Here is a 25,694-nt window from a genome sequence, read left to right as displayed (position 1 = left end):
GATAAAAATTATAAAGACGCTTTCGCGCGCGTCCGATAAGTTGCATTACTTAAGCTGCACTACTTAAATTGCATTACTTAAATTGCATAAAATTTAAGTAATTTCGATGTTTTCACTTCATCGGACGATGCACATCTGTCGTTTTAATTGCTCGGTAGGTTCAGTATTAAGTGAAACCGCTCCAATGACAGAATTATTACAAAATTTTTGCGGAGAAAAACGGCGTAATTTCGACATATAAAACTCGAACGAAAGTGTTCTACGCTTTATGTACGAGATCAATTGCGATAGCCAAGCATTATAAAAGTGCTGCGCTCGTACGTGATACTTACAATTGCAGCCAGATTGGTATCTTCAATTTTTATGTTTGTATACTTTCTTGTGAGATAGTGACCTCTCACTGATAGTAAATGTTATAACTGTGATGTTGTAACTGATAGTAAATGTTATCAGGTTTCGTTAGAAATTATTGCTAAAGATAGATAAAAGGGTGTAATACTTTGTATGTGTTGCAATTACAATGACAACTTAGCGCATACAGGAATAAATTAACAAAAAGAAAGAAAGCAACGAATGGATTTATACGTGTTTGATTTAATACAAAATTTTCAAATCAATTGGGCAGAGCAAACTGTCAATCGTTAAATTATTTGTCGTTAAATCGTTAATTAATATAGTTTATAATTATTTGAATATTCGACAGTTACTGAAAAAGGAAACGTATTAATTTTGAACCTCGGAGAAACTTTGAAGAAAGAAGATAGATATAGACATCAGTTGATTTCAAGAATTATGCGATTGTATAGTGTTCAATAACATTGGTAAAATTGGATTCGTACGATTTCTATTATACTATATGCTTGAATAAAGAGATTTATATATATATCCAACAATTTATATTATAGAATCATTTTTATAATATCAAAAACTGTCAAAGGAAAATTCAGAAAGCAGTAATTTTGATTACTTTGGTAGTTCTGGTGTTAAATCTTTGTCAAGAATGTTGACAGTATTTAGTTCTTCAGTAAAATAGTACAAAATTAATGATGAATTGTAATAGCGGCTACTTTTATTACATCAATTAACTTGAAGGTATGTATTGCTATAAATTGCTGCTATTTTAATATGTTCTGCTTATTCATGAAATAACGTCTTCTCTTTTATTTATTTCTTTTGTAATATATTTTTAAACTTACCAATTCCTGCTCTATGTAATGAAAACTATACGTGTGCAAAGAGTAAAGTTTGTTTCCAGAATTGCTTGGGAAACAATCAAATAATACTACCTCGCTCTGTAGACTGGATCTATTCCGAGCTAACTGTATACTGAACGGTGTAAAAGGAAAGGAAAATAAAGCTCCTAAACGCAGTCAGACAAACCTAACCGACGAACCGTAATTGATACACAGAATGGACACCTCGGACGTGCAGTGACTTTCATCCACATAAATCGCACTCGGAATTAGATTCGTATATTATACCAGGCCGCGAAGAAAGCCAGCAACGCAACCTCTCCTAAATGGGAGCCTCCGGAGCAATGGGCCCCAATAAGGATAAAACGAGGGCCCACATAAACACGCGTCACTAATTCCGTGTCATTTCCCCGACATTAAATAATGCTCGTAACCAGCGAATTAAAATGATTATCGTAATTATTGCAGTACTTCCGAATATCTTAGTTAACAGTTTATTAATTACCATGTGCATCTTCGCGAATTTAAAGCGGATTATTGTTTTCATAACGAAGTAAAATAAATATTCAATAAGGAAGTGAAATCATGATGAGAACTTTCATTTGTAAATGGATGTCTGGAGCTCTCTCTCTCTCTCTGTGTGAATTTTATTTAATTATTATATAGTTCACATCTTCAGAGGTAATTTTGTAAAATAGAAATATATATATAATTGATTGAAAAATTTCTTATAACAGAATTTTATTAACGTTTTATCGTATATTACAAGTTTTAGAAAATTACATGTAGGATATGATTGGACTGTTTTTACAGTACTTGCGTCACGGGTTGTACCAAGTCATCGTGAATTTGCATTATAATAGAAAAGGATATTTTTGCATCTGGTTTATTTAAAATTTTCTATCGTGTGTTACGTTTGACAGCGAGAAGTACATTTGAAACGCTAATTTATTTGCTATTAAAATGACATCTTTTTGCATTGTCTTCCCAATTTATAGCTTCATAGCGAGTCACATAACGTCAATATGAAATTGGATTATGTAGTTCCATATACGATTACTCGCGCGATTCGTTTTTTTTAGGAGAGATTAAATCGACTGCATCCGAACAGTTATGCAACCAACCGATCTCGCCAAAGTTAATTATAAAAAAAGCTATATTTCCGCATTGGATCCAGTACAATCACTTTCGAAAGAACACCGTACCGATCTGCAGACAGGATCTCGTCTAGTACACTCTTCATAATTCTTTTTAACTGAAGTGCTTTAAGTATCTGAACCTTGTCTGAATATAGTCGTTTCAAGGTGATTGAATGAACTCCTTGAAGTATTTTTAAATTGTAAAGTAATCTTCTTTTTTTAAATTCGAATCAAATTTTTCTAGGAAAATTATTCTTTGGTGAACATAAAGTTCGATAAAATTCAATTTTATTTGTGAAATCAAGTATACTTTAGTTACTTCTTGGAGTATATATATTAATGAATATATGAAAAAATCATTGGAAATTTGTATTTTTTACGCCAGGTATTCAAGAATAAATTAAATGTTCAATTTCTAGGTGTGAGAATATTTTTATTTTTGATGCGAAATATTTAAAAATTAATTAAATATTCAATTTTTATGTTTGGGAACATTTTTGTTCTATCATTTTTATTCTCCTGATATTTAAGAATAAATTAAATATTAAATTTCTATGACAACATTTTCATTTTTTGCACCAATTGTTTAAGGAAATATTGAGACTAAATTAGATATTAATCTCTTACAAATCAAAATTTATTTTCTATACAAATAATTTATAATTCTACACGATTTAATTCTGCGAAAGAAAATGATTAAGCAAAGTTTATCCATATAGCTTGAATTTACAAAAAGAAGTGCTACTCTATGATAACATTTGTTCATTTACAATAATATCTGCCTCGTATAATTACGGATCCCCCATGCACGGAAAATGAATTAAGATGACAATTTCGAGTTAATCGGTGACCTCAAAGCAGAACTGAATAGGCCACAGGGTCACTTGTTCACGGCCTGCTTGCATCGGTTCAACATTCAGATACCATCAAATAGAACTCATTATACCATTCAGCGTTGGAGGGTATAAATAATTCCTGTAATTCCTAGGTAGAGTGCTTGTGACTTAAACGGTAAAAATCATTCGACCACGTTATATGAATAGCTGCAATGGTTTCAGCGTTTGTTACTTTACGCATTATGCAACTGGCACACTGCAGTAATATACAAGAATAGTACACGCATAAAAGTCACATAAATCGAACTCAATTCTGGAAATGATTTCAAGTCTTGCAATTACATTTATTGTCAATTCTGTACCAATGTTGTGTACTTTCGGTTATTTCTTTTGTGTTTGTTATTTGAAAATATCGAAGTTCTTCATTCTATGAAATGATTCATGTGAATCAGTTTCCTTTTAATACTTGCAACATATTATTATTTTTTATCTTGATTATATTAGTGGAGGAATGTCAAACGTTCATCAAAATCAACATCCATTGTTTCAAAATGTACAATTAGACTGTAGATAGACTGACAATTAGACAAGTTATATATTTTTAGTAGATTTTAGACTAGTAATAATTATCAATCTGATTGATCAATAAGAAACTAAAATACATCACAAATAGTTTAAGTGGAAAAATATGAAATATCAATTTGATTGATCAATAAGAAACTAAAATACATCACAAATAGTTTAAGTGGAAAAATATGAAATATCAATATAATATTTAATTATTGGTCTCTTCATGTTAACTGTGACGTATTTAAAATGCTTACGTATTTCTATTTAATCCACGATTGAATTTTTCTTGTTAAGTTTTTTTTTTTATTTTACATAAGTTTAATTTACTACAAAACTTGAGTCATTTATGAAAGAAAAATTGTAAGAATTGCCGTAATACGATAATTGTCTTCGTACAAAACTCATTCTGTTTTAATAGGTGCCCCAAGAGTTGATGCTATAGAAAAAGAACAGTTTTTTGCAGCACGTGTTAAACGGAGAGAATTATTGTCAACACAATGTCGATGTCTTTCAAATTCTGAAACCATCAAATTTGGAGAACGAATAATAATAATAAAACAATAATAAGTAAGAAATACTAATAAGTAAAAAATAAATTCGATTTATGACGCCTTTATGGTCAATACAACACCTTAGGTGTTATCTCGTGGCTGGCAGTCATTGCGTTAAAAGAGCAGAATGTTGTAAACAGAACTTCATCCTTTTTCTGTCGTAATAGTTTGTCTACAAGGTTTGTTTTTCTAGAAAAAAGCGCCTTCAACGTCCCCGTTAACTTCGAAAACGCCGAACAATTTACGATACAGTACAAGACAAAAATATCTTGTTACGAAAGACATTTTCCGAATCACATTCTCCAAAGCATCGTGTACGATCCCAAGAATTCATTGTTCCCAGAAACACCATGAACAGCCCATAAAGCGAACAAACAAACAAACCGAAAAAAAACAACGTGAGCCCTCGAAACTTTTTAATTACACGATTCTCTAATCCGATTAATTAAGAGCCCGAGGAGCAGCGCATCGGACACGTTCGTCGATCCGTAGTCGGTCCTCGATCCTCCTCGCCACACCATCGAGCGGTGCGTTCGCCATGGTCGGCCAACAGAGGCGCTGCTCGCTTCGGTCCGCTTCGGAACGGGCAGATAGTCGTGAGCCCGTCTGCGGTGCGGACGATCGTGCGACGCCGCTGCTCGTATCCCTTCGCTCGCGGCGCGTGTGCGTCTGAAAACCCGTGGTGCTTGTCCTTGGAAAAAGAAACGGCCGAGAGAGAGATGCTGGTTGCTCATCCGGGCGGTTTGCGCGCATTCCTGGAGCGAGGCGACGGGTCCCCGGGGCCGCGAGAGGGCCCGATTCCGTGGCAGTGACTCAGACCCTTTTACTTTTACCTCGTGCCGGAGTGTCCCTATCCCGTGATATCCGTGTCGTCTCGATCTCTCGATACTCGTCTTGATCGTCGCGTTTTCTCGTTGCCGCGACGCGTCGAGCATTCGGCCCGAGTCCGTGGGCCCGTCGCGCGGGTCGGTGCCGTTCCCCGCATTCCTCAGCCCATTATCTCCGCGGTCGGATTGCCCGTGGTCGTCGAGTGTTGTTTCGGTTAGGAACCAGGTGATTAACAGGTGCTCCGAAGGTGATACCACCCCCAGAAAGTGATAGGTCCCACGGCAGTCTGTTCGTGTGGTGCGGCTGCTGCGCAGAGGTCAGCGATAAACGGCTGCCGAGAACGAGCGTCGATAGAGGGAACGCTGGACGCGGCTCGCTATCTGCTGCTGCCAGCACTCCGAGAAGACCGTATTTGTTTTTCGCGATACACGTGCTCTCGGATCGCTGCTCGGTTATATTTAGGGGGCTCTGGGCCTGGCCGAGCAATTCGGGGCCCTCGACCGCGGTCGCGCCTGGATCCCTCTCCGCCGGACCGTAAGGTAAATTCGAGGACACTCCCGCCGGTGGACCACCGACTGGTACGTTCGGAGTAACTTCGGGGCCTGGTCGCACACGTGTGGCACACATTTTATGGTGTCCTCCTGGTTTGATTTACGGCGGAAACGAGGACCGAGTCGCGCGATCTTCGTGCAACGAGCAATAGAGCCCCGTAGACGACCAGGACGTGTTTCGATCTAGGTGGCCGCTAGAGGATCGACTCTTCTAGGATGCTCGGTCTTGCGCAGAATTCGGGCGGCAGCTCGGCGGTACTTCGAGGCCATTGATATGCGAGCAGGGGAGACATGTTGAACGCGGAGAATCTCGAGGAGTCCCCGAAGCGGCGGTCGACGTTCTACGTGTCGCTGGACGGCGAGGCCCGGCACCCGTCCAAGATCCCGAAGACGATCAGCGCCGACCCGGACAAGTTCGCCAGCAACACGTTCCCGATCAGCAAGGCGGTGCCCACCGTGATCCTGACGCGGACATTGAGCAACAATGAGTCGATGTCCAGCGCGAAGAGGCCCGAGGACTCGTTCCCGGAGTCGCGGGGCAAGGTGCAGTCGCTGACGAAGATCTTCGAGACGCCGAAGAGCGAGCAGCAGCCGCCGGTGGCCGGGTCCGAGCAGAGGAAGAAGGTCGAGAGGACCAGGTCGTTCAAGACCATCGAGAGATTCCAGAGCCGGTTCACCGGCAGGAAGGACGCCAGCAGGAAGGACAACCGTCTGAATAACACGATCGCCTGCTTCGAGGTGGAGGACGAGGACCCGAAGAGGAAGACCGAAGAGAAGCGGGCCGGAAAGATCGCCGAGTCGAAGGCGAACGGAGCCGCCAAGAACGCGTCCTCCGAGACCAGGAGCAAGCAGAATGGGAACACCACGTTCACCAACTTGTTGATACGCAGGACCCACAGCACCAAGTTAGCCAGGAGCACCAGCACCCTGGTCAAGGTGCCCGGCAGACACGTGTCGGTCGACAGCCCCTGCGGCGTCGCGACGCCTGCCAGAAACGAGAACCGATCAGGCAGCGAGAAATCCAAGGATGACGAGACGCCCGATGACTCTGTCGTGGATAATGACGAAGGCACCGAGTCGTCTGTCTTCGAGGACGCCGACGTGGACGCTGGGATTCATTCAGGTACCGCGCTGTGGGAAACGTTTTGACACTGGCTGCATTGTTTGCCGAGGTTTGAATGGGAAATTTGTCGCACAGGGTAACACCGTCGTTTCGGTAATCCGAACGGGAGATTTTTCTTTGTAGATGAGCGTACAAAGTGTTTCCGCTGATTGCTGTTTAATTATGCACGTTCCTTTCGCTAGCCATCCGATCAGGTTCCTCCGATACGGTGTGAATTATGATGCGGCCGATAGGTTTTTAAGCCTTTGAATGTCGACGTATTAACGACATCGAGACTCCACAACCTATTTCGTACGATATAATCTGATTCGGTTTTATCATTGTTTACTATTAGTGTTAAGTCTTCGACGCGTAATCCAGTTTTCTGGGGGAAATATTCTTAACACTTTGGAGAGTCCTCGTCCGCAAAAGGTTAAATCATAGTTGAGCAACGAGGCTCCGAGAAACGTGTAGCTACGAGGCATTTTCAGCTGTGTTATCGAAAGAGCACGTTGACGACACTGGGTAACGAAAGCTTGTGATCACGATGTTATGATTAATGAGATAAAGATTCTAGCAGGTGTAGATCGAAGGAAATTATTTAGGATTTTCTTTCATCGTTTCTGACAGCAGATTAGAATGTACTCGGTTCTTTAATTATTTTCATATTCTGATGGGGCCACTAGAGAGAATAAATTGTTGTCATACTTTCGAAGATGTGATAAATAATTGCTCCAAAATATTTTATAAATTACAAAGCTCACATGTTACAGAAAATGAAAGAATGGAAGTTGTTACAAGACTTTTTATTGGAATTTTATGTTATTTTCATATCATGAATTTTCATATTACTGGAGTAACGCTTGATTATTTCGATTGTAAAACCTGAATTAATTATAATTACCCTTAATAACAATTACCGTTGCGAGGGGGCTTATGTTAACAACGCAATGTAATGCTGCCAACGTGATAAACGATTAATTTTGTTAAATAAATTTATGGAATATTATATTCCCTAGTGCATAGTGACATATCAAACTACAGAAATGTTTCGATCAAAGTATAATCCATTTTCCATTACGAGCCGTATTAAACAAGAGACATTTAATCTGTAAGCTCATATAATTCCACGAATACTAATGAACTCGCTAAAAAAATAATTTGCGAATCTCGTCAATTTTGATTGAAACCTGGCGAGCTTTATCCACGATGCTTTTTGTAGAAAAATTGGGGTAACAGGTTTTCGATTGTTACTTAGGGTTGGACCGTGTGTTACAAATTATTTGGTCAGAAAACGACCGGTGACGTGTTCCCCTTTTTTCGATATTTTAGATCAAACTAAAAGCTTTTTACGTGATATATGGGACACATTGTCGCCACCCCAGGTGGCAGAGAGATGATCTCACCCCTTATTCCCGAAACTGGGGTAGCCCATGAATTCCTGCGCATTCGATGCCTCCGTTCGAAGCAAATCGCATTTATTCGCAACGCTTCTCAATGTTTTATCGAGCAAACAATAAAAAGTTGAAGTATATTAGCGCGGTCCTAAATCAAGAATCGTTGGTTCGGTTACGCATGTCGTCCCTGTTAAGGCCAAAATTCAAAATAGAAATTCATTCTTCCCGGGTATTTAGTAACGGCATTGTTGGACTAAACCAGAAATAAACTCAACAATAGAATAACAAGCAACGGTAGCAATGAATGTATTTGCAGAACTCGCAACGATGAATTTTTCACAAAACCGACTAACTAGAAAACGAAACTGTGCAGACAGGATGTCAGAGACGAATTACAGAATATATATATATATATCTTTACACTATTTACAACTTATTAAAACTATTAAAAGACGAAAGACAGTTTCATCTGTCACGTTTCCTATACGAACTTCGACAATTTTGATTTCGCATAGAAATCCGCAGTCCATTAATAGTCCACTCGACTAGACCGTAGTCTCGACACACAATAAGTTACTAAATTACAGGTTTGAATCATCCTATACCACGATATTATTTATTGTGTAAAATGAAACATTACGTCAGACAGTGCCACAGAACTGCGAACGCATTCATCCAGCATTCCGATCTGTTGAATAAATAAAGAATCTCCTATTGGAGCGGGCCTTTCCGAGATTCGATATTCAAAAGAGGGAATAAAGAATCGAGCGAAGGGTTCGCCCTAAGAAGGTCACAGGAAAGTTCGGCAGAGGGAAGTTGGAGCCGTGTTGGTCTTGTTTTTAGGACTTGAAAGGCAGGTGGGGCCGAACCAGTAAGTAGGTCCTCCGGGTCTTAACGCAGGTCCTTTACAAATACTCGCCCCACGAGAGAGAATGATACAGAAGGAGAGAATGAGTGTGTGTGTGTGAGAGAGAGGGAGAGAGAGATAATGAAAGAAGGATAGATAGAGAGATAGAGGAAAAGAGCGCAGGAAGCAGCCACGTCCCAGAGCTTTGCACCGAACAAAATGTCGTCTAATTACAGACGCTTCCCCAAGACCTTCGTTAACCTTGTCGTCCCTGTCCCGTTATGCAGCCGCTTTATAAATATTGAACGTCGCTGGGGCATTATTAAAAGCGACTCGATCGGCCGGCTTAATTCCGCGTGAAATTCAATTATGCTTAGGTGCGTGGTTAGTTAGGTGCTAGAATAGGTTCGCTTTGTTCGCGGCAGCTCGGCCGAGAATTCTTGTCAATGATAGCCGAGCCGAACCCGGTGTACAGAACAAATTTGCGGACGATTCGATCGCGGGAAGCGATTCTCTTGGAGTCAACCGGGTAGGAATATTTTATAAAATACGGCTAACGGAATTGGAGCAGAAAATTCTTTACGTGTTTAATTTCTGTGTGACGCCGGTTTCCGGGAAACGTTTATGATTTATTGACTGTTGGAGATTTCGTTATTTTGGAAAATGATAACTGACGATACTGTGATTACTAGGGTCCTTAGATAGAGCAAAAACTTTCCAAGTGCATTGTTCAGATCGGACGCCACATGAAAACGTGTTTTCTTTCTCGAAAATTTTAGTAAGTTAAAAATAGCGTAACCGAATTCTGAAATTTTTCTGATGATTTCATCGTTTCATATTTTAATGCATTAAATATGTATATGTATAAAATAATAATAATAATATGTATGAAATAATAATAATATATATAAATGCATAAAATCCGCAGCCTAGCGATAAATACTGAACGAAAGAAAATGCTAGTTTCTGCTTCGGTACGAAATCGCTACTGTAAACTGTTACGAATAAATTGCAAGTTTTATGCATTCATGACGCACGTGATAACTAAATACAAGGTTTTCTTAATGATAATTAACCGTTATTTTGAGCACTTTGAATTTCTGAAACGATGGAAAGTACAGTCGCACGTTCAAATGTTAACTAGAGTGGAATTTACGATTTCGTTTTACTTTCGTTTCACTTTCTTATCAAGATCAAATCACAGCGTATACGGTATTTTCAAAAGAGAGAAGTAAGTAACGTAGAGTTAACTAATTTTTACTCTATAATCAAGCATCATTTCAAATAACGGAAAAAGATTCTCCTTATGTTACTTAATGATGTCCGTTATAAGATAGCGGCAACTGCTTTTGTGATAAGAAATAGTTCCTTGTTGTGGAAGAGATAACTCTACAAAGAATTTAATAAAATTGAGAATTTGAGGAGATTCTAGTGTATTAAATACTTAAATTTTTAATTTTTCAAGCGAATAAATAATATAGTTTGAAGAAATTCTAGAAATTTTAGAAATATTAATCAAAGCGGAATTGAGTTGTTATTACCACGTGTTACGAGTGCCATTAAATAAATGGACTGCTGATTATATTAATTTATATTATAATATGTACTTGATTGAATAAGTTTTTTTTTAAAATGAGAAAGCTGCAAACCAGTCAATTTACCTGTTTTGTTACTTCTAGCATTAACGTTCAATTTATCTGGCTTCGTTCCCAAAGCCCTAAAAATTCTGTAAAAGTGATGTCATTAGAGGGGTACTCTTAGGTACAGTGACTCACTTAAAGGCTTAGCTCCGAAGTTTTTAACGACGGTATAATGAACGAAAGTTTCAGTGTCAGGAATGACTCCGAAACTTCGGCGCATAGAAACGCGATTAACAAGGTAGCAGAAACCGAAGTTCGCGAGAACGTGGCGAGAATAGCGTTATTTTCTTTTGAAGGAACAGGTGATAGGGTCTCCTTGGGGCTCTGTAATCGGCTGCCCTTAATTATCGTAGCCCAGGGCGCCCGGAGAAGAAATAAAAAGATCGCGATCGTTCTCTCCTTGCAATTTCTGGCCAGCTAACGGGACCGACCAATTCGCCGATGGATCGCGAATTTCGATCAACTCCTCGGCTTGATTTACGAGGGCAGTCCTCCCTTCGACTCCTCTATTCTCTTTCTATTGAACGCTTCGCGGCGACATTTCACGTCCCGACTCCAACGGCGTTTTTATGGGGACGTGTCAATTAGAAATCTCGGGCGACGACTCTTTATAATCGTCCGGAGAATGATTTGTGGGTCCGGTTAAATTCCACAATTTATCGGGCCGTAAAATCGTCGTTTTAGTGAACGTTTTAGCGTCCCTTTGTGCGTTTAACTCGGCATGCGTGTGGTAACCAGGCTTGGGCACAAATATTTCAGCTTAGAAATGCGAACATTTGTAAATATGTACTATTTTTCTCAACTGTGTTACATATGCTTCGTTTGAAACAGCATTTTATATCTGTATTCAATGAAATACTTAATTGATGTTACAAATGTATAATGAATATCTCAAATATTTTACAAACGGAATCTGAAATAGTTAATTGAAATAAATGGTTTCTTTATTGTGCGTAAAATGAAACGTCTGAATATTATTTTCATGAAATTTTGTCGACCAAGCAATAGCGAATTGTTGTATTGATACTCGTGTTTACATTTGAGATATGGAAATTGTTGAAAGCAAACAGATGCAAAATGTAATATTAATTAAATATTAATTAAATAAATATTAATAAATACAATTAAAAATTAAATAAATATTAATAAATACAATTGAAAATTAAATAAATATTAACCGTAAAAAATAGAATTTCAAATAATTAATAGAAATTTAAACGCATGAAATACTATATTTCAGTGAATAATTTTCTTTACCACAACATAAATGACTATTTTCAGCTACCTTTGCAACGCGCGCGTAAAATCATATATTTTACCTTTATAATCTCAATTCTCAACCGATCTCTGCAAGTCAAATCTTGTGAATCATAATTTTAACCGTATTTGTAATTCGAAGTGGATATCAAGTTGCAGTATTCTTTTGTTAATAAATCACAGTAGCCTAGACGCTTAAAGCATAAGTTGTTTGTCGTTTAAAAATCATCTTGCACATATTTAATATGCAATGTAAATTTGTTATTGAATTTATTCTTTCTCGAGCCTTAAACATTGCTGCAAAACTGTAACCAAATTAAATTCCTCCGAGCCTGAGGTTGAATTTTTAATCTTGAAGCTATGAAAATTTCAGATGACATTTAAGTACCGAGTATTAAAAATAACAGTAGCAATAAGTAAAAATAACAAGGCCGCATCGATTGCTTATTATGGAAGCGATGTTTAAAAATAGTTCCAACGGAATTTTTTAGCTAACGATCGTGAAAACTTTGAAAACTCCATGTAATTTCTAACTGTTTGATAGTGATAGACGAATCGTTTATCATAGTATACAATACGGTTGTAACACAGGTACTTGCACGATCTCCACGTATTTATTAAATATAATGACGTAATAAACGTAGATATTCATGAATTATATACGATGTGTGCTCGGTTGGCTTGTAAAATAAAGAAAACGGATTCTCGTCTTACGTCGAATGGTCGCAGTAAACTCACCGAGAGAACTGGCGTGTGTTGAGACTGGTTCACGTTCACGTTCACGTCCGGAAGCAAACAATTATCACTCGCTATACTATCTACCCATGAATTCGAAACAAAACATTACGATCCGACGTAGCCCATTAACCCTTCATACAATATCTCATCCGCGCAAAAATAATTATGGTTTTGGGGCATCAGACTTTGGAGCAGTATATCTCCGTTCAGAGTATATTTTGTGCATCGAAGTAATAACCATGTACGTATTCCTGTTAACAAGAAACAAGTCTGTTCGTTTCGAATGATAAATATATTTAAAAATATATTTTAATTTATAAATATATTTGTGCAATCTAAATTAGAGAATAAGTATTAACACGTTGAGCGCCGCGTCGACCACATACGGGTGACACTAATTTTTGACCAATTTTTAGAATCCATTTTCATTGTATTGGGTTGGCAACTAAGTAATTGCCGATTTCAGTTATAGATGTCTCTCACTCCCATTTTTATGATATCCGTAAATGTTATATTATAAAATTATTATTATTATGTTATTTTTTATTATCCGTGAATGTTAGCAACTGGACAAATTGAATGCAGCGGTCGAGGAAAAGCGACCAGAATTGGTCAATCGTAAAGATGTCATTTTCCACCAGGACAATGCTAGGCCGCACACGTTTTTGTCCACTCGGCAAAAATTGATGGATATTGGTTGGGAATTGATGTTACACCCACCATATATCCCTGATCTCGCGCCATCGGATTACCACTTATTTCGATCCCTGGACAACTATCTTCGTGGTAGAACTTTTAATGGTGATGACGCTGTAAAATCTCACTTAACTCAGTTTTTGGCCGAAAAGGATCAGACTTTCTACGAGCGTGGAATTTTCAAGTTGTCAGAGAGATGGCAAAAGGTCATCGAACAAAATGGAAAATACATTACAGATTAAACTTCATTCCAAGTAAAAAAAAATTTTTTATTTCATTGAACAAATCGGCAATTACTTAGTTGCCAACCCAATAATATATTCGAACAATCACAATTTAATTAGGATGTCTCGGATACGAAAGCGTTCTAATGCCATCCACTATGATCAATTTTAACTTTCTAGTTTCGGTCTTATTCATTAAATTGTTTCGACGTTATGGGGATTTTAGGGGTTGTTTTTCGGCGCTTAACGTGTTAATAATTTTTAGTCTAAATAAGAATTATTATTATGAGCGGTGCTTCTAAAATTTCTTACTTCTAAATGTCTAATCGGATTTTAATGTCTAATCGGTGTGTTTTATGTTTCAGGTAAGACATTTCTACAATTAACTGTTTTCAACTTTCGACAATATTCTGTGGATCGAAATGGGCAAAGCGAAAGACTCATGTGTAAGTAAATTTTCGAGAACTTATACGTTTAAACGTGTCGGATCAATTTTAACAAGTTTGTAGGTAAATTGTTGTTTATAGTGCATAAGATAACTTTTTAACGGGCTGAAGAAAATATTTTCAAAAATTCCATTCGTTGCATCAGGTTTAAACGGGTTACATTGTTGAAACGAAACTTTAATGAATCATAATTCGTGAAATTGACTTCCAAATTATTTTCCGTTCGATACTTGTGCAATCAATTATGGGTCGAAGGTACCAACGAAATTCAACCGTTACGTAAAAGATTATGAGTTACAAAAAGAACAAAACCCAGTTTTTATGTAACCAGTTAATTCTTGAAGTATTATTTTCTCGAGTTCACAGAAAAACTGGTTTCTGTGCGCGTCCAATAAAATTGATTACGTCCGTGACAGTAAAATCTCAGAAAATTTTTCGAAGAAACTCGCGTGTCGAGTCACTGAAAAGATTAGGTCACTAAACATAAGGGAAGTTTAATGACTTGCTTTACGCTTTCTTTTACGACTAGGCTTAGAACAGTTACTTTATTCTTAGCACGCTCTCAGACCCCCATATATGGCTCATAATGATTTTCAGTAAAAAGCTCATAAGGAACACTCAATTGAGGACAAGTCCTACGAGCAAAATGAGTGTAAAGCCTTCTACAAGCTAGCAGAATAACAAAGTATAGGCTTCTTATAATTACATTAGCTCATCCGAAAACGAGCTGTAAGCAACAGTGTTTGTTGTACAAAATCTGTAAAGATTTAATGTAGTATTTAAATCAGTATTATATATTTTTATTAATCTAAAGTCTACTATCTGTTTGAAAATAAAGTTATACATATATTTAAATTCTACATATGTCGAGATCCATGCTGTATTTTAACAATGACTTAAAGAAATGTTCCTCGTAATGTTCAAGGTGTGAATTTATTAACAATTTCCCCCACAAACAAAGAAATAATTGATGACGAATGCACAGCAAGCGAAAATGCTATTATTGAAAACATATAGTTTTTCTCCAAATGTGCAAACTGAACATGATAATTCCCCATGAACAAATTAAATAGGATTATTCGTCATGTATGTAAATTTACTATAACAAATTATTGCTTATAAACAAAAAATTATATTATTAACTACTCTTGGAATCATTATTCTCTAAATATCCAAACTGCAAACTCGACAATAATTTTTCATTATTTATTTACTAATGCTTTAATCCTTTGCACTCAATTTTTCCGACCTATAGCATTTCCATTTTATACAACAAAGTGCATTTTATGCACACGAAATTGTATCTTGTGACTCATGCAACAGTCACACTTTTAACAATTTTTTAAACCTAAACGTTGATAATATAAAAATAATCTTGGAACGTGATATAACAATTTTAGTGATGCCTCAGATTCATCGCTTGAGTGTAAAGGGTTAAACCAGATTTACAATCACTATTTTATTTTACAATTACTATTACTAAGTACCATATCGATTGTGAATGTACATTTGCTACAACAATTTATTGTTTGCGATCAAAAATGGTATTATTATACTGTTAGAAAGACATCGTCTTTCTCTAAGCGTTGAAAAACTGCGAAGTCGATAATAATTTCTTACTAGGAAACTAAACAGGCTATTCATCGCAAGCGTTTATCGCAAGAACGTATTATTCGCAAGCAAAGAATAGCGACTTCGCGCGAACCAAGGAATATTCATATTCGTTAGACCCAATTCACAGTACACGTCGCCGTAGATTCGATTAACCACGCTCAATTTTCCCCTCAAAGGGCCACGACGCGACGTGTTTCCATGCGAAAGAAATTAAGCCGTCGTACAAAAGCGCCACGGTGCACGCTGAAATATTCATGCGAGAGCTACTTATGTCCACTCCACTTTCGAACAACCGAGTCCGCTACCACGGATCATTAGAACGACGCGGAAACGACGTAGAACCGTCCCCGTTCCCCGTAATTCCCCGAACATTGTCCGCGAACTTTTTACAAAAGTTCGTGCAGAGGCGAAGGCAAAAAAAAAGGACAGCGGGAGCGACGCGAGAAAAGGGAGAAAAACAGATCTGTCGGGGGGACAGAGAAAATCAGGGCAGGAAAGGGATTTTCGTAGGATCGCCGATGAAGAGCTCCAAACTGTAATGTCATCGTGATTTTTCACAGTCGAGCAAGGGGGGACTCGGATCCATTAAGTGCTCGTTTTGCGGGTTTCGAGGTTCTGTTTTTCATCGGAACGTGAAAAATCGGGATCGCGTCGTCATTGGTCGGCGATGGTTAGGCGAGGCGAGGGGCGATCATCGAAAGAACCACAGATAAACGGACTCTACACATGATCGAGCGTTACTTATCTGCGACGCACTGGCGCAATATGGCCCAGAAAGCATTATACTGCGATATCGTCTGCCGACCTTATGTCGCTTTTAGGGAAAATCGGGCATGCGTTTCTGGGGCGCCGCGCGTTTTAATCAATTTTGTCCTCTTTCAATATCCAGAATTCGAGAGAACGGGGAAGATTGATGTTTCTTCGATCGGGTCGTTTCTCTTTTTTTATGACGGATCTTAGTGTAAAGTATTGATCTCAGGACTGCGGTTTCTATGCAGATGTCACAAAAATTAACAGATCGAATACTTAACACAAAGTCGGGCATCGTTCGAATTGCTTCGAAGAAATATTTATCTAAGATAATTATCCGAATGAATACTTTTTAGTCGAATATTTTATTCGAATTACTATTATTCATTATTCGTCATAAATTATTCTATCCTTTTATTCGAATAAAGAGCTATTCATTGTCATTTCTATTGAAATCGATTCTTATTTGAATGAATTCTTATTCGAATAAAATGTTATCGGCATCACAATTTTTATCTAGATAAATTTTTAGTCGATTGCATATTTATTCGATAGTGTTGTATATAATTTTATTCGTTAGGCTTTATTATAATTTCATTGATATTATTTAAAAGAAGTAAATGTTGAGTCTGTGACTAAAAGGTTCAATTTACGTTTCATTAAATTGGATTATATTATGAAGTCTTTGCATGCTACGATATGTGTAAAGGACAATCCACTTATTCTTGTCCTCTTTATTATTCAGTGATGAACGAAACGTGTCCACTGTTTCATGCTTAATCCAGAAAATCCTGTTTCACGCGTAGGATACCAGCATTTTTAATTCAGAAGCCTGTACTCCACCCGTAAGCTTCTGTGATTTTAGGATTACGCGACTCGTTGTCCCGATCGCAAGTATTTTTATCGCGTGCATAATCAACACACGCTGAACGAGAGGTTTAATCCATGAATTTAATACGACGACGTATTGTATTAATAATAATTTTGAAATCGTGATCCATATCTTGCGCATTCGAACTGAATTTTATAGAATATTTAAAGGTTGGTAATAATTACAATATGCATTGACTTTATGAGTCATTTTGGAATCCATTTGCAATCTTTTTATCTGATTATCATCAATTAAACTCTTACTTATTCTCGAAATGCAAAGAAATACAACGATGTGCATAATTACAGACTCATTACTTATAATTATAAGTATAATATACTACTTATAATTATAATATATATAATATATAATAAGTAATATAATATAATATGTAATATATAATATATATAATATATTACTTATAATTATAATATTACATCGTTACTGATAAAAACTTGTTACTACTAAACGAATAGTAGCGATAAAAACATAGTTACTACTAAACAAAAACTTAACAAAATATCATATTTGTATAGTTCTATTTTATATTATTTCGGCTATTTCTAATATAAAAATATAATACTTTTTTTGTTTTGTTTAAACATCAGTAAAAACGTCAAAAGTACATTGAGTGTATAATTATTCAGACCGCTGTATTTCTGACATGTTTGCATTCTATTTTTCCTTCGAGGTATGCAGTAGAAGCAAAGTTTTCCACGCCTTTGCGAAACGATCCGCGAAAAATGCTGGCTTTAATTGCAAGTATCGACAACGACGAGGATTGAAAAGTGTGATACCCACGGCATTGTCGCCGGTGAAAGGATAAGACAATGGCGGTCGCGTTTAATCGCTGGCAATAAAATCGAGAAACAATACGAGGAGATCTGCCGTTCCTTTAGCCGGTAATTGTGTTCTAATTGCGAGCGCTCGGCGCGAAGCGGATGAAAACGTGCGCCGGGAATGAAACAAATTTCAGGCCGCGCGACGCGGCGCGGCGGCTGAATGTAGGTCTCGTTATGAAATGATTTCGAAACCGGCCGTGGCTGTTACTTAATTGCGGCTGATCGTGCTCAACAATCGATGTTGCGACGCGATCTCGAGAAGTATCACGGGAACCGCGAGTCGGATTTCCACGATCTTGTTCCGACGAACTGAAACCGACTTGCATATTTATCGCCGATATTATTTACACCCTGCACAGAATTATAATTAATACCGCTGTTCACCATCGGTCCATGAAATTACATTTCTGTTGTTTATGCTTTGTTTGATCATCGTTGGCAGAAATACGTTGCTGACTAATTTTTCGAATTATTAGTTCTTAGTTTTAGTTCTATTCAGTTTGCAGAACAGCATTCGATCAGACGTTATTTGTAATAAATTATTTCATCGGGACTTTAGTATTTATTGGCTTTGCTGGAGGCACTGTGGGGCATTGTGTTTCCCATACATTTTCACTATTAATCAGATGCAGTTTTATTTACTCGAGAAAACCAGATTCTGTTTGCGATAGTATTGATCATAATTTTCATACGAGTAGAAGTCATTACAATTATATCACTGTGTTTACTTTAATTTTGATCTTCTTCGTATATAACACTAGTTGATCTTCTTCGTTATTTAGTCATTAGGTTCTTTCATGCTTCTCGCTAATTGCATTTTCCGAAAGTCACCAGTAAGTTTGTATATGTTTAAAATGATCGTATCAAGTTCGTGCAGACAAAAAATTTAGATGAATTTTATTCCTCTTGATAAATCAGATGATTAGAAAATGCACTTTTTACTCGTCGGATCTTAGATTGTCAGTGCCTTAAATAATTATACGAACTCCGCGATAAATATCCAAACAAATTCAGTAAAATTCAATTACATTTTATTTTTGCTTTGAAAATTCATTTAATTTCGTACAGTGTTCGAAATAAAATGAAAGTAAAAATGTAATTAGACTTTGCTTTCATTTGGATATTTATCGTAAAGTTATGAACTTCTTAATTTATTGAATAAATTCCTAGTTTCTTATCCGACATGCTACAAAAATTAATCTATAATTAATGTATCATTATAAATTAATGCATAATGTATTATAGCAAAATTGATGTACCAGTTATGTAATACTAAAACTGGCACAATCCGGTGTTCATTTGCACTGAAATAATCATAGAAATGTCGCCGAAGTCGAGGACGGTTTAAAAATCGTGAATTTCTCCAGGTAACGGCAGTCCCTTGATGGAATTTGTTTATCATTTCCATCAAGGCCCGGCGAATGGCGTCGCGCACAGCCCGATATTACGCCGGTATACCCTCGTGGTCCTTGCGGATAGAATGAATCAAATCCTCGGGCAGGAAATCGCGTCCTTCCGCGAACGGTTGAACGTGAGAATACGCCGGAAATTTATTCCCATCGGATTTTCCGCTATGCTTCGATTCTATGCGAAGGAGAAGGACCGACAGATCGGTTCGCGACTTCGCTTTCTCACGATTGGTTTTCAAGCGAGAGTTCGATCATTAACGATTGGCTTAGATGGACGGAGTGACTGGTGAGTTGCGCTATAAAAGTACCAGCGAGAGAAGCTTTTCAATTATCGGCTGGAAAACTCTCGTTTCAACGGAAAGAAAAATGTTACGCTGTTTTGCGTGTTTGCACATTCGTGAGTGTTACGCATACAAATCCTTGGACGATTGATGATTGTAATTAGGGGTTTGTAATTACAGGTTCAGAGACGTCTGCAACGAAAAAGAGACCAACCGGTTTAGTTAACGAATCTGTAGTAGCTATTTTTGCAAACTAACTGTGGCAGTTTATATTTGAATGAACAGCGGCACCCTAATTGAATTGATTTTGTATAGTTTTATCAACATCGATCAGAATAGACTGAAAATGTCGAGTTCTCGAAACTTTGCGCCGATTTTGTGATTCGAAACTCTCGAAACCCAGGTGAATATAATATAATTCGCATAAATAACTTACGAGAATATTGTGACTGCATGAATTTATTTTTATTTAACTAATAATAATCCAATTGAATTTGTGTTCAGACACGATGTTAGACACATTTTATTTTGTACGATTTCATGAACCTATTGAAGTTGTTTATATCTCACTACTTTGAATAAGTAATTTATTTTTCTGAAAAAATTTTCTCAAGATTTTAGTTCTTGACAAAATGGATACTTGAGAGAAATTACCTACGTAATGATTCTTTGTTTTCAATGTAACCGTGTAATAAAAAGAAGTACAGAAAACTCAGGACTTTTTTACCCATCTATATTTGTCCGATTTCCTTAAATCATATTAAGTAATTTGGAAAATAGCATAAACTTTTATATTTTACTTTAAAGCATCTATGTTCATCAATGAAATATAAAATAACTGTTAAAATTGAGCTTCCATAACAAAATTGAAGTGTTAAAGTAAAAGTTAATTGAAAATAGAAGAATAAATAATTCAGAAGTTAAAAGATTTACTTACTTATATTTATAAGAATTTATTATTTATAAAGTTAAATTTATGCTTTGAGTACGAGAATGATTCTCGTTTGTTTCGAGACGAATAAATAACTCCAATAAATTCTAAATTGAACATTTCGTGTAATTTGTAAACTACAGACGCTTGTGTGCACAAATTATTACAAACTATTAAAACTATTCAGTCATAATTCCGTATAAATTAACTCTGAGAATTATCGAACCACGTAAAGCGAACTTAAAGTTCATCGATGTAACATTAAGAGCAGACCGACTCGATGTCCAGTTATATTAATGACAGAGAATCATTCTGAAATCGGAATCTTTCTGCAGTCATTTGACGGCATTTCTCGGATAAGATTGAGTTCAATTAAATTATCCAATATTTCTTATTCTGGAAACTACATTCCTCTATCCGTATTTATACGTTTCGGTGCACGGAAAAAAAGTCATGTAACCATGATAATACCAACGGGTCGATTCCATAATGTATTTTACATGCAGATTAATTCAAATTTAAGTTACTTGACCCGTAAACTTATTGACGTAGACCAGGTCTCTCCTTTATCATTCAAATCAGAATCTGCTAATTGCGCTGGCAACATTTTTATTACATCGTGTCTGTTATTGATCCTGTTCCGAGAACTGTTTGCTCATCTTCAGGCTACTGTCTTCCTTTAGATACTTTCTAAAAAAAAGTCTTTACTGTTAAATGACCTTGTCGATTTTTATACGACAACGAATGCTATTTGATAGTGTAACAACTAAAAAAAAATTACGATTTCAGGTAAAAGAAAACAATTAACGGGTACCGTAGTTATCCTACTTTTATCTATTTATTTAAATATCAATTAGGAAGCATTCAGTAAGACATTAACCAACTTTGATTTCCGGCTAGTTTCAGTCAGGACTTTAACCGTTAACTGTTATAAATACAAGTTATTTAGTAAACTTTTGAATTATTTCTTCTTTCCGATACAAGTTAACTTTCATGTCAACACTTTAATTCTGATATAAAAATTCAAATTTAACGATTATTTTATATTTGATCGATAACGATTCTGAAGATACACTTATTTGTTAACAGATATTTTCAAGGAAAATATAAAAATTTGCGCTACTTAGTTAAATTACATTGAACGGAAAAAAGGGCAAAACGAAGAACCATTATGTAAGAACTTTTTCCCATTTCCGAAAAAGCAAACATTCTCCGTTTATGCATAAATATGGAATAAAAGTTTCAGGAGATCTAAAACTGAGATTTCTTAAAGCGGAACAATTAAAGGTCAAAAAATAACTGTTACATCCCGAACCAATTGAAAATTTCAACAATTTCATTCAAGCACTGCTTCCAGCCATTGAAAATTACTCGAAGCAAACAGGACTTTTTGCAAAGATCGATAATCCGTTTATCACAGCACGAATTCATGTTCGCGCGGCGATCAGCCGCGTTTATTCTTGCTCGGATGAAACATGTTATTGGAAATTTTCGTGAGAAGCGATCGTATTTCCTCGGGAGAAGCGTGGTTTCTTCCAAGACGGCGCGAGAGCATTCTAACAGCCAGCACCACCGCAATTATGTAGTGAGCGGATTTCTTTCTTTTTTGCCCCGGAGGCTCTTAATGCGTGAGAACGGACAGTAATAACGTTTAGCAGGCACACCGTATTTAAAACAGTATCAAGTGGGATCTTTTATTTCGCGTTTTCCAACGTTTCTGCTTTTTTTCCGGTCGGCTTTCACCGGCAGAATTGCGTTTCACCGTGTTTCACTGTTGATCCTTATCGATCACGGTACTTGACGTCATTTGCAACAAGTTTCTTTTTCCTTTTTCCTCTGTCGTTTCTTGCATACCTTGTAAAACGGGCGCAGTAGGTTAACACTGAAACAAATGTATCTTAATAATGTCGACGAACAAGTGAACGAGCCGTAATTAGTTTTACTCGACGGCCGAGCTGCAGCTCAACAAAGAGTAAGAAGTTGAAATGATATGCTGAATAATATTTTGTAGATACTTTAGAACCATTTTGAATTTTTGTTTGCAAACAATTAACTTTAGATCTCTTAATTTTTTGATTACTTTTTATTACAGTATTTATTATCTTTTGTTTGCTATTATTATCGTGTCGAATTTTTGTAGAAAATTAAAGGAGTTTCTGTTTATGTCCGTTTATGTTAAATATATAAATAAATAAATAAACTATAATTATCATTTTCTTAGAAAACTAGAAATTGTAATCTTCCTTTTCTTATTTGTACTACTACGTATTATTTTAATTATTTACGTTTACAATAATTGGTATTTGAAGTGTAGTAAATAGTATTGCACTTATTTACTATCACAGGTGTATGTTAAAATAATGTATACATTATTTTAGAAATCTAAATGCTACAGTATTTTATGCTCACGCATTGGAAAATTGTATTATGAACTTCGTATGAGTGAAACTGCTGTATTGAACTGCACCCTAGAATTGGAATTCTATAGAGAACATAAAATAGGGTGGAGATTTAGAATACCATATTATATATACAAGAATAACAAAATGCACAAGTCACCCTTGTCATATTTTAGGCGTATGCACGCATTACTATTTCACGTTTCATATGATCGATCAGAATGGAAAATCGAAAAAGCAGACAAAAGGTCTTTGCATATGTCCGGAAAATAAGGCGTGGCAAAACGAAAAAAGCTTTCTAATTTATTGCTGCAACAGTATCGAATACTTCTAAAAGGATATTTATTCTTCAACACAAAAGGTGTGTAAAATTTCTAGAAATATTTTATGACAAATGTAGAATGAAATGAAACGTAAATATGTCTTAGAAAATTCAGCTAAACGATATTGTTCAGTGTTCAATGATTCAGTGATTTATTTCTTTGTTTTTCAATACTCGCATATAATTTGTTTAATTGTTGAAAATTAGATTTTTTTCATAGTTCGCGTCGCGCTCGTTGAACTTGATGAAATGCTACTGTGTAATGTTCATCATTTAAGTAGATCACCAACAGACTGGCAAAAATGTGTCGCGATAAAGAACGCTATCGTTCAACCCACTCTGTCTACCAGAACAAAACAGTTGTTTGCGTAAGCAACGCAGAAGTTCGTTAACCTTTTCACCCATATATTAATTTCCAAATTGTAGTAAACAGTGAATACACTTGAAAATTTCTGAAAATTTACTATTCAACGGGTCCTAAAAACTAATCTAGAAAAATTGACGATAGAATTTTCATATCAAATTTAAACAGTGATTCGTAATGAAATGTAAAAACTGATCCATAGTCAAATCTGCATTTTGTGCATACCAAATTAAAATTCTGCAGGATGGTGATCAACATAATCAGGATGATTCGACTTAGATTTTACATTCCATAATTGTAAGAACAAAAAAGTGTGAAATTCATTTTGTGTGAAATTATTCGCGTGCTTATTACAATGAACATCTCTACGATTCGGAGAAAATGTAGTCCTTTAAGATCACTATGTTTTAGAAGAACAAGATTCCTACTGTGTCAGGTCGTAAAATATAAATAAAAATTTATCTTTCCCGGACGTTTTCTCCGTTTTATCTCTTCGTCCATGCTTCGTCGCACTGCCATTCGAATGCTCGTCGCAAGGTAACACAGTTTCCCAAAATTCCACGCGTGATTATCATGCTTCGTTGCCCCGTCTGCAGCTCCCACTTTGCGAGAACAGAACGTGGTTGGAGTTGCGATGCCAGACGCGTCGTTCCCCGGCTTCCCGGCAAAAGAAAAATCGTTCCAGCGTGTTTGAACGAGGTCCTCCGGTTTTTCGCGTTCGAGGACGAACCGTCTTCCACGGGAGGGTCGACATGTCGTGATCCTAAACACACAAACGTCCGAACGAGCCCGAATTTACGACTCCCATCGCGTTATTGTAGTCGAGCGAGTCGTGCATGAACGTTCTGAGAGTGCGTGCTCTTGAATGACGGTGCCTGATCAACCGAACAGCCTCGAATTATTTAGCTTCTGGACATGATCACGTGTATTAGATAGTAAAAAAAATCAAATTTGTATTGCTAAAGTCAAAGTCACATAACCTGAGTACTATCAATATTATCATTCAAACTCAGATATTCTTTGCATCAATTTTATATCATTTATAGAATGTGCATATATATATATGTTGGCAAAACATTAAATACAATTCAAGCTAGAGTGACCTCAATTTGACCAAGAATTTCTTGATCAATGTATATCAAAGTTTGTCTAATTAAAGTGCTATCGATCCATATTGACATTCATTGTTAATGGAAAAGATGTTCATTGATTCTGAGTAAATAAGAGTCGTAAAATGTGTGACAATTTTCGAAGGAATTTCTAATGGTGTGAACTTGCATGAATGTCATAATGAAGAACTATAATTCAAAAATATTGTTACAATATTAGAGATAAAAAAAACCGATATGTTCGACGAGAAACAGATATCAAGAATGTACGAACATTAATTTTGTAACAAAAATGCCAAACGTTGCTACAACGGTTCTAAACGAGAAGCTTCCATTAAGAGTCCATAGAATGATCGGAGACTTCTATGAACGAACCGTGAGACATACTTCGCTGAAAACATTGATTCATCAGAGAACCCTTTCTGATGGAATGTAATTTAAGCTATCATTATACGTATTTATATCTTAATGATTCCAAAGGGTTCAGGTAGGTTCAGTAAGGTTTACACTTAGTATGTGTCATCAAATCGTGTTGAAACATCTCGAACAAAAATATCATTAAAAAGTGGAAATGATCATTTAGAACGATGCTCGGAGAATACTTCGGAACGCAACATTAGGCTCCGCCTTCTGACTATCGTTGCAGCGTCGTTCCGAAGCATTCTGAACTCTGATTTAAGCAACTAAATCCTGCGCCTTGAATCGATCATTAAAAACCTTGATTAAATTTCCATTGATGTTAAACTATAAGCACTTAACTGTCTTCGAAAAACTTAACATTATATCA

The 25,694-nt window shown here is 36.5% G+C and overlaps 1 protein-coding gene across 9 annotated transcripts in view; it reads left to right on the top strand.

Annotated features, from left to right (window-relative positions):
• Positions 1-25,694, top strand: part of LOC117218758 (Ras GTPase-activating protein raskol) — a 258,017-nt gene that overhangs the window by 116,167 nt on the left and 116,156 nt on the right. For 3 of the 9 annotated variants that reach the window (XM_033467369.2, XM_033467372.2, XM_076527734.1), the window contains exon 1: positions 4,811-6,791. The exons of 2 other annotated variants lie outside the window; for them this stretch is intronic. In XM_033467369.2, the coding sequence (XP_033323260.2) occupies positions 5,960-6,791 (832 nt within the window). In that variant the 5' untranslated portion in view covers positions 4,811-5,959. Of the gene's footprint in view, positions 1-4,810; positions 6,792-13,934; positions 14,016-25,694 lie in introns of those variants that run through there. 4 more of the 9 variants (XM_033467370.2, XM_033467371.2, XM_076527739.1 and 1 more) reach the window with 3 other exon arrangements.

Source organism: Megalopta genalis, chromosome 1, assembly GCF_051020955.1.
Source record: "Megalopta genalis isolate 19385.01 chromosome 1, iyMegGena1_principal, whole genome shotgun sequence".
Lineage (NCBI taxonomy): Eukaryota > Metazoa > Arthropoda > Insecta > Hymenoptera > Halictidae > Megalopta > Megalopta genalis.
The sequence above is the reverse complement of the archived record's forward strand: the minus strand, read 5'-3'. Positions and strand labels throughout refer to the sequence as shown.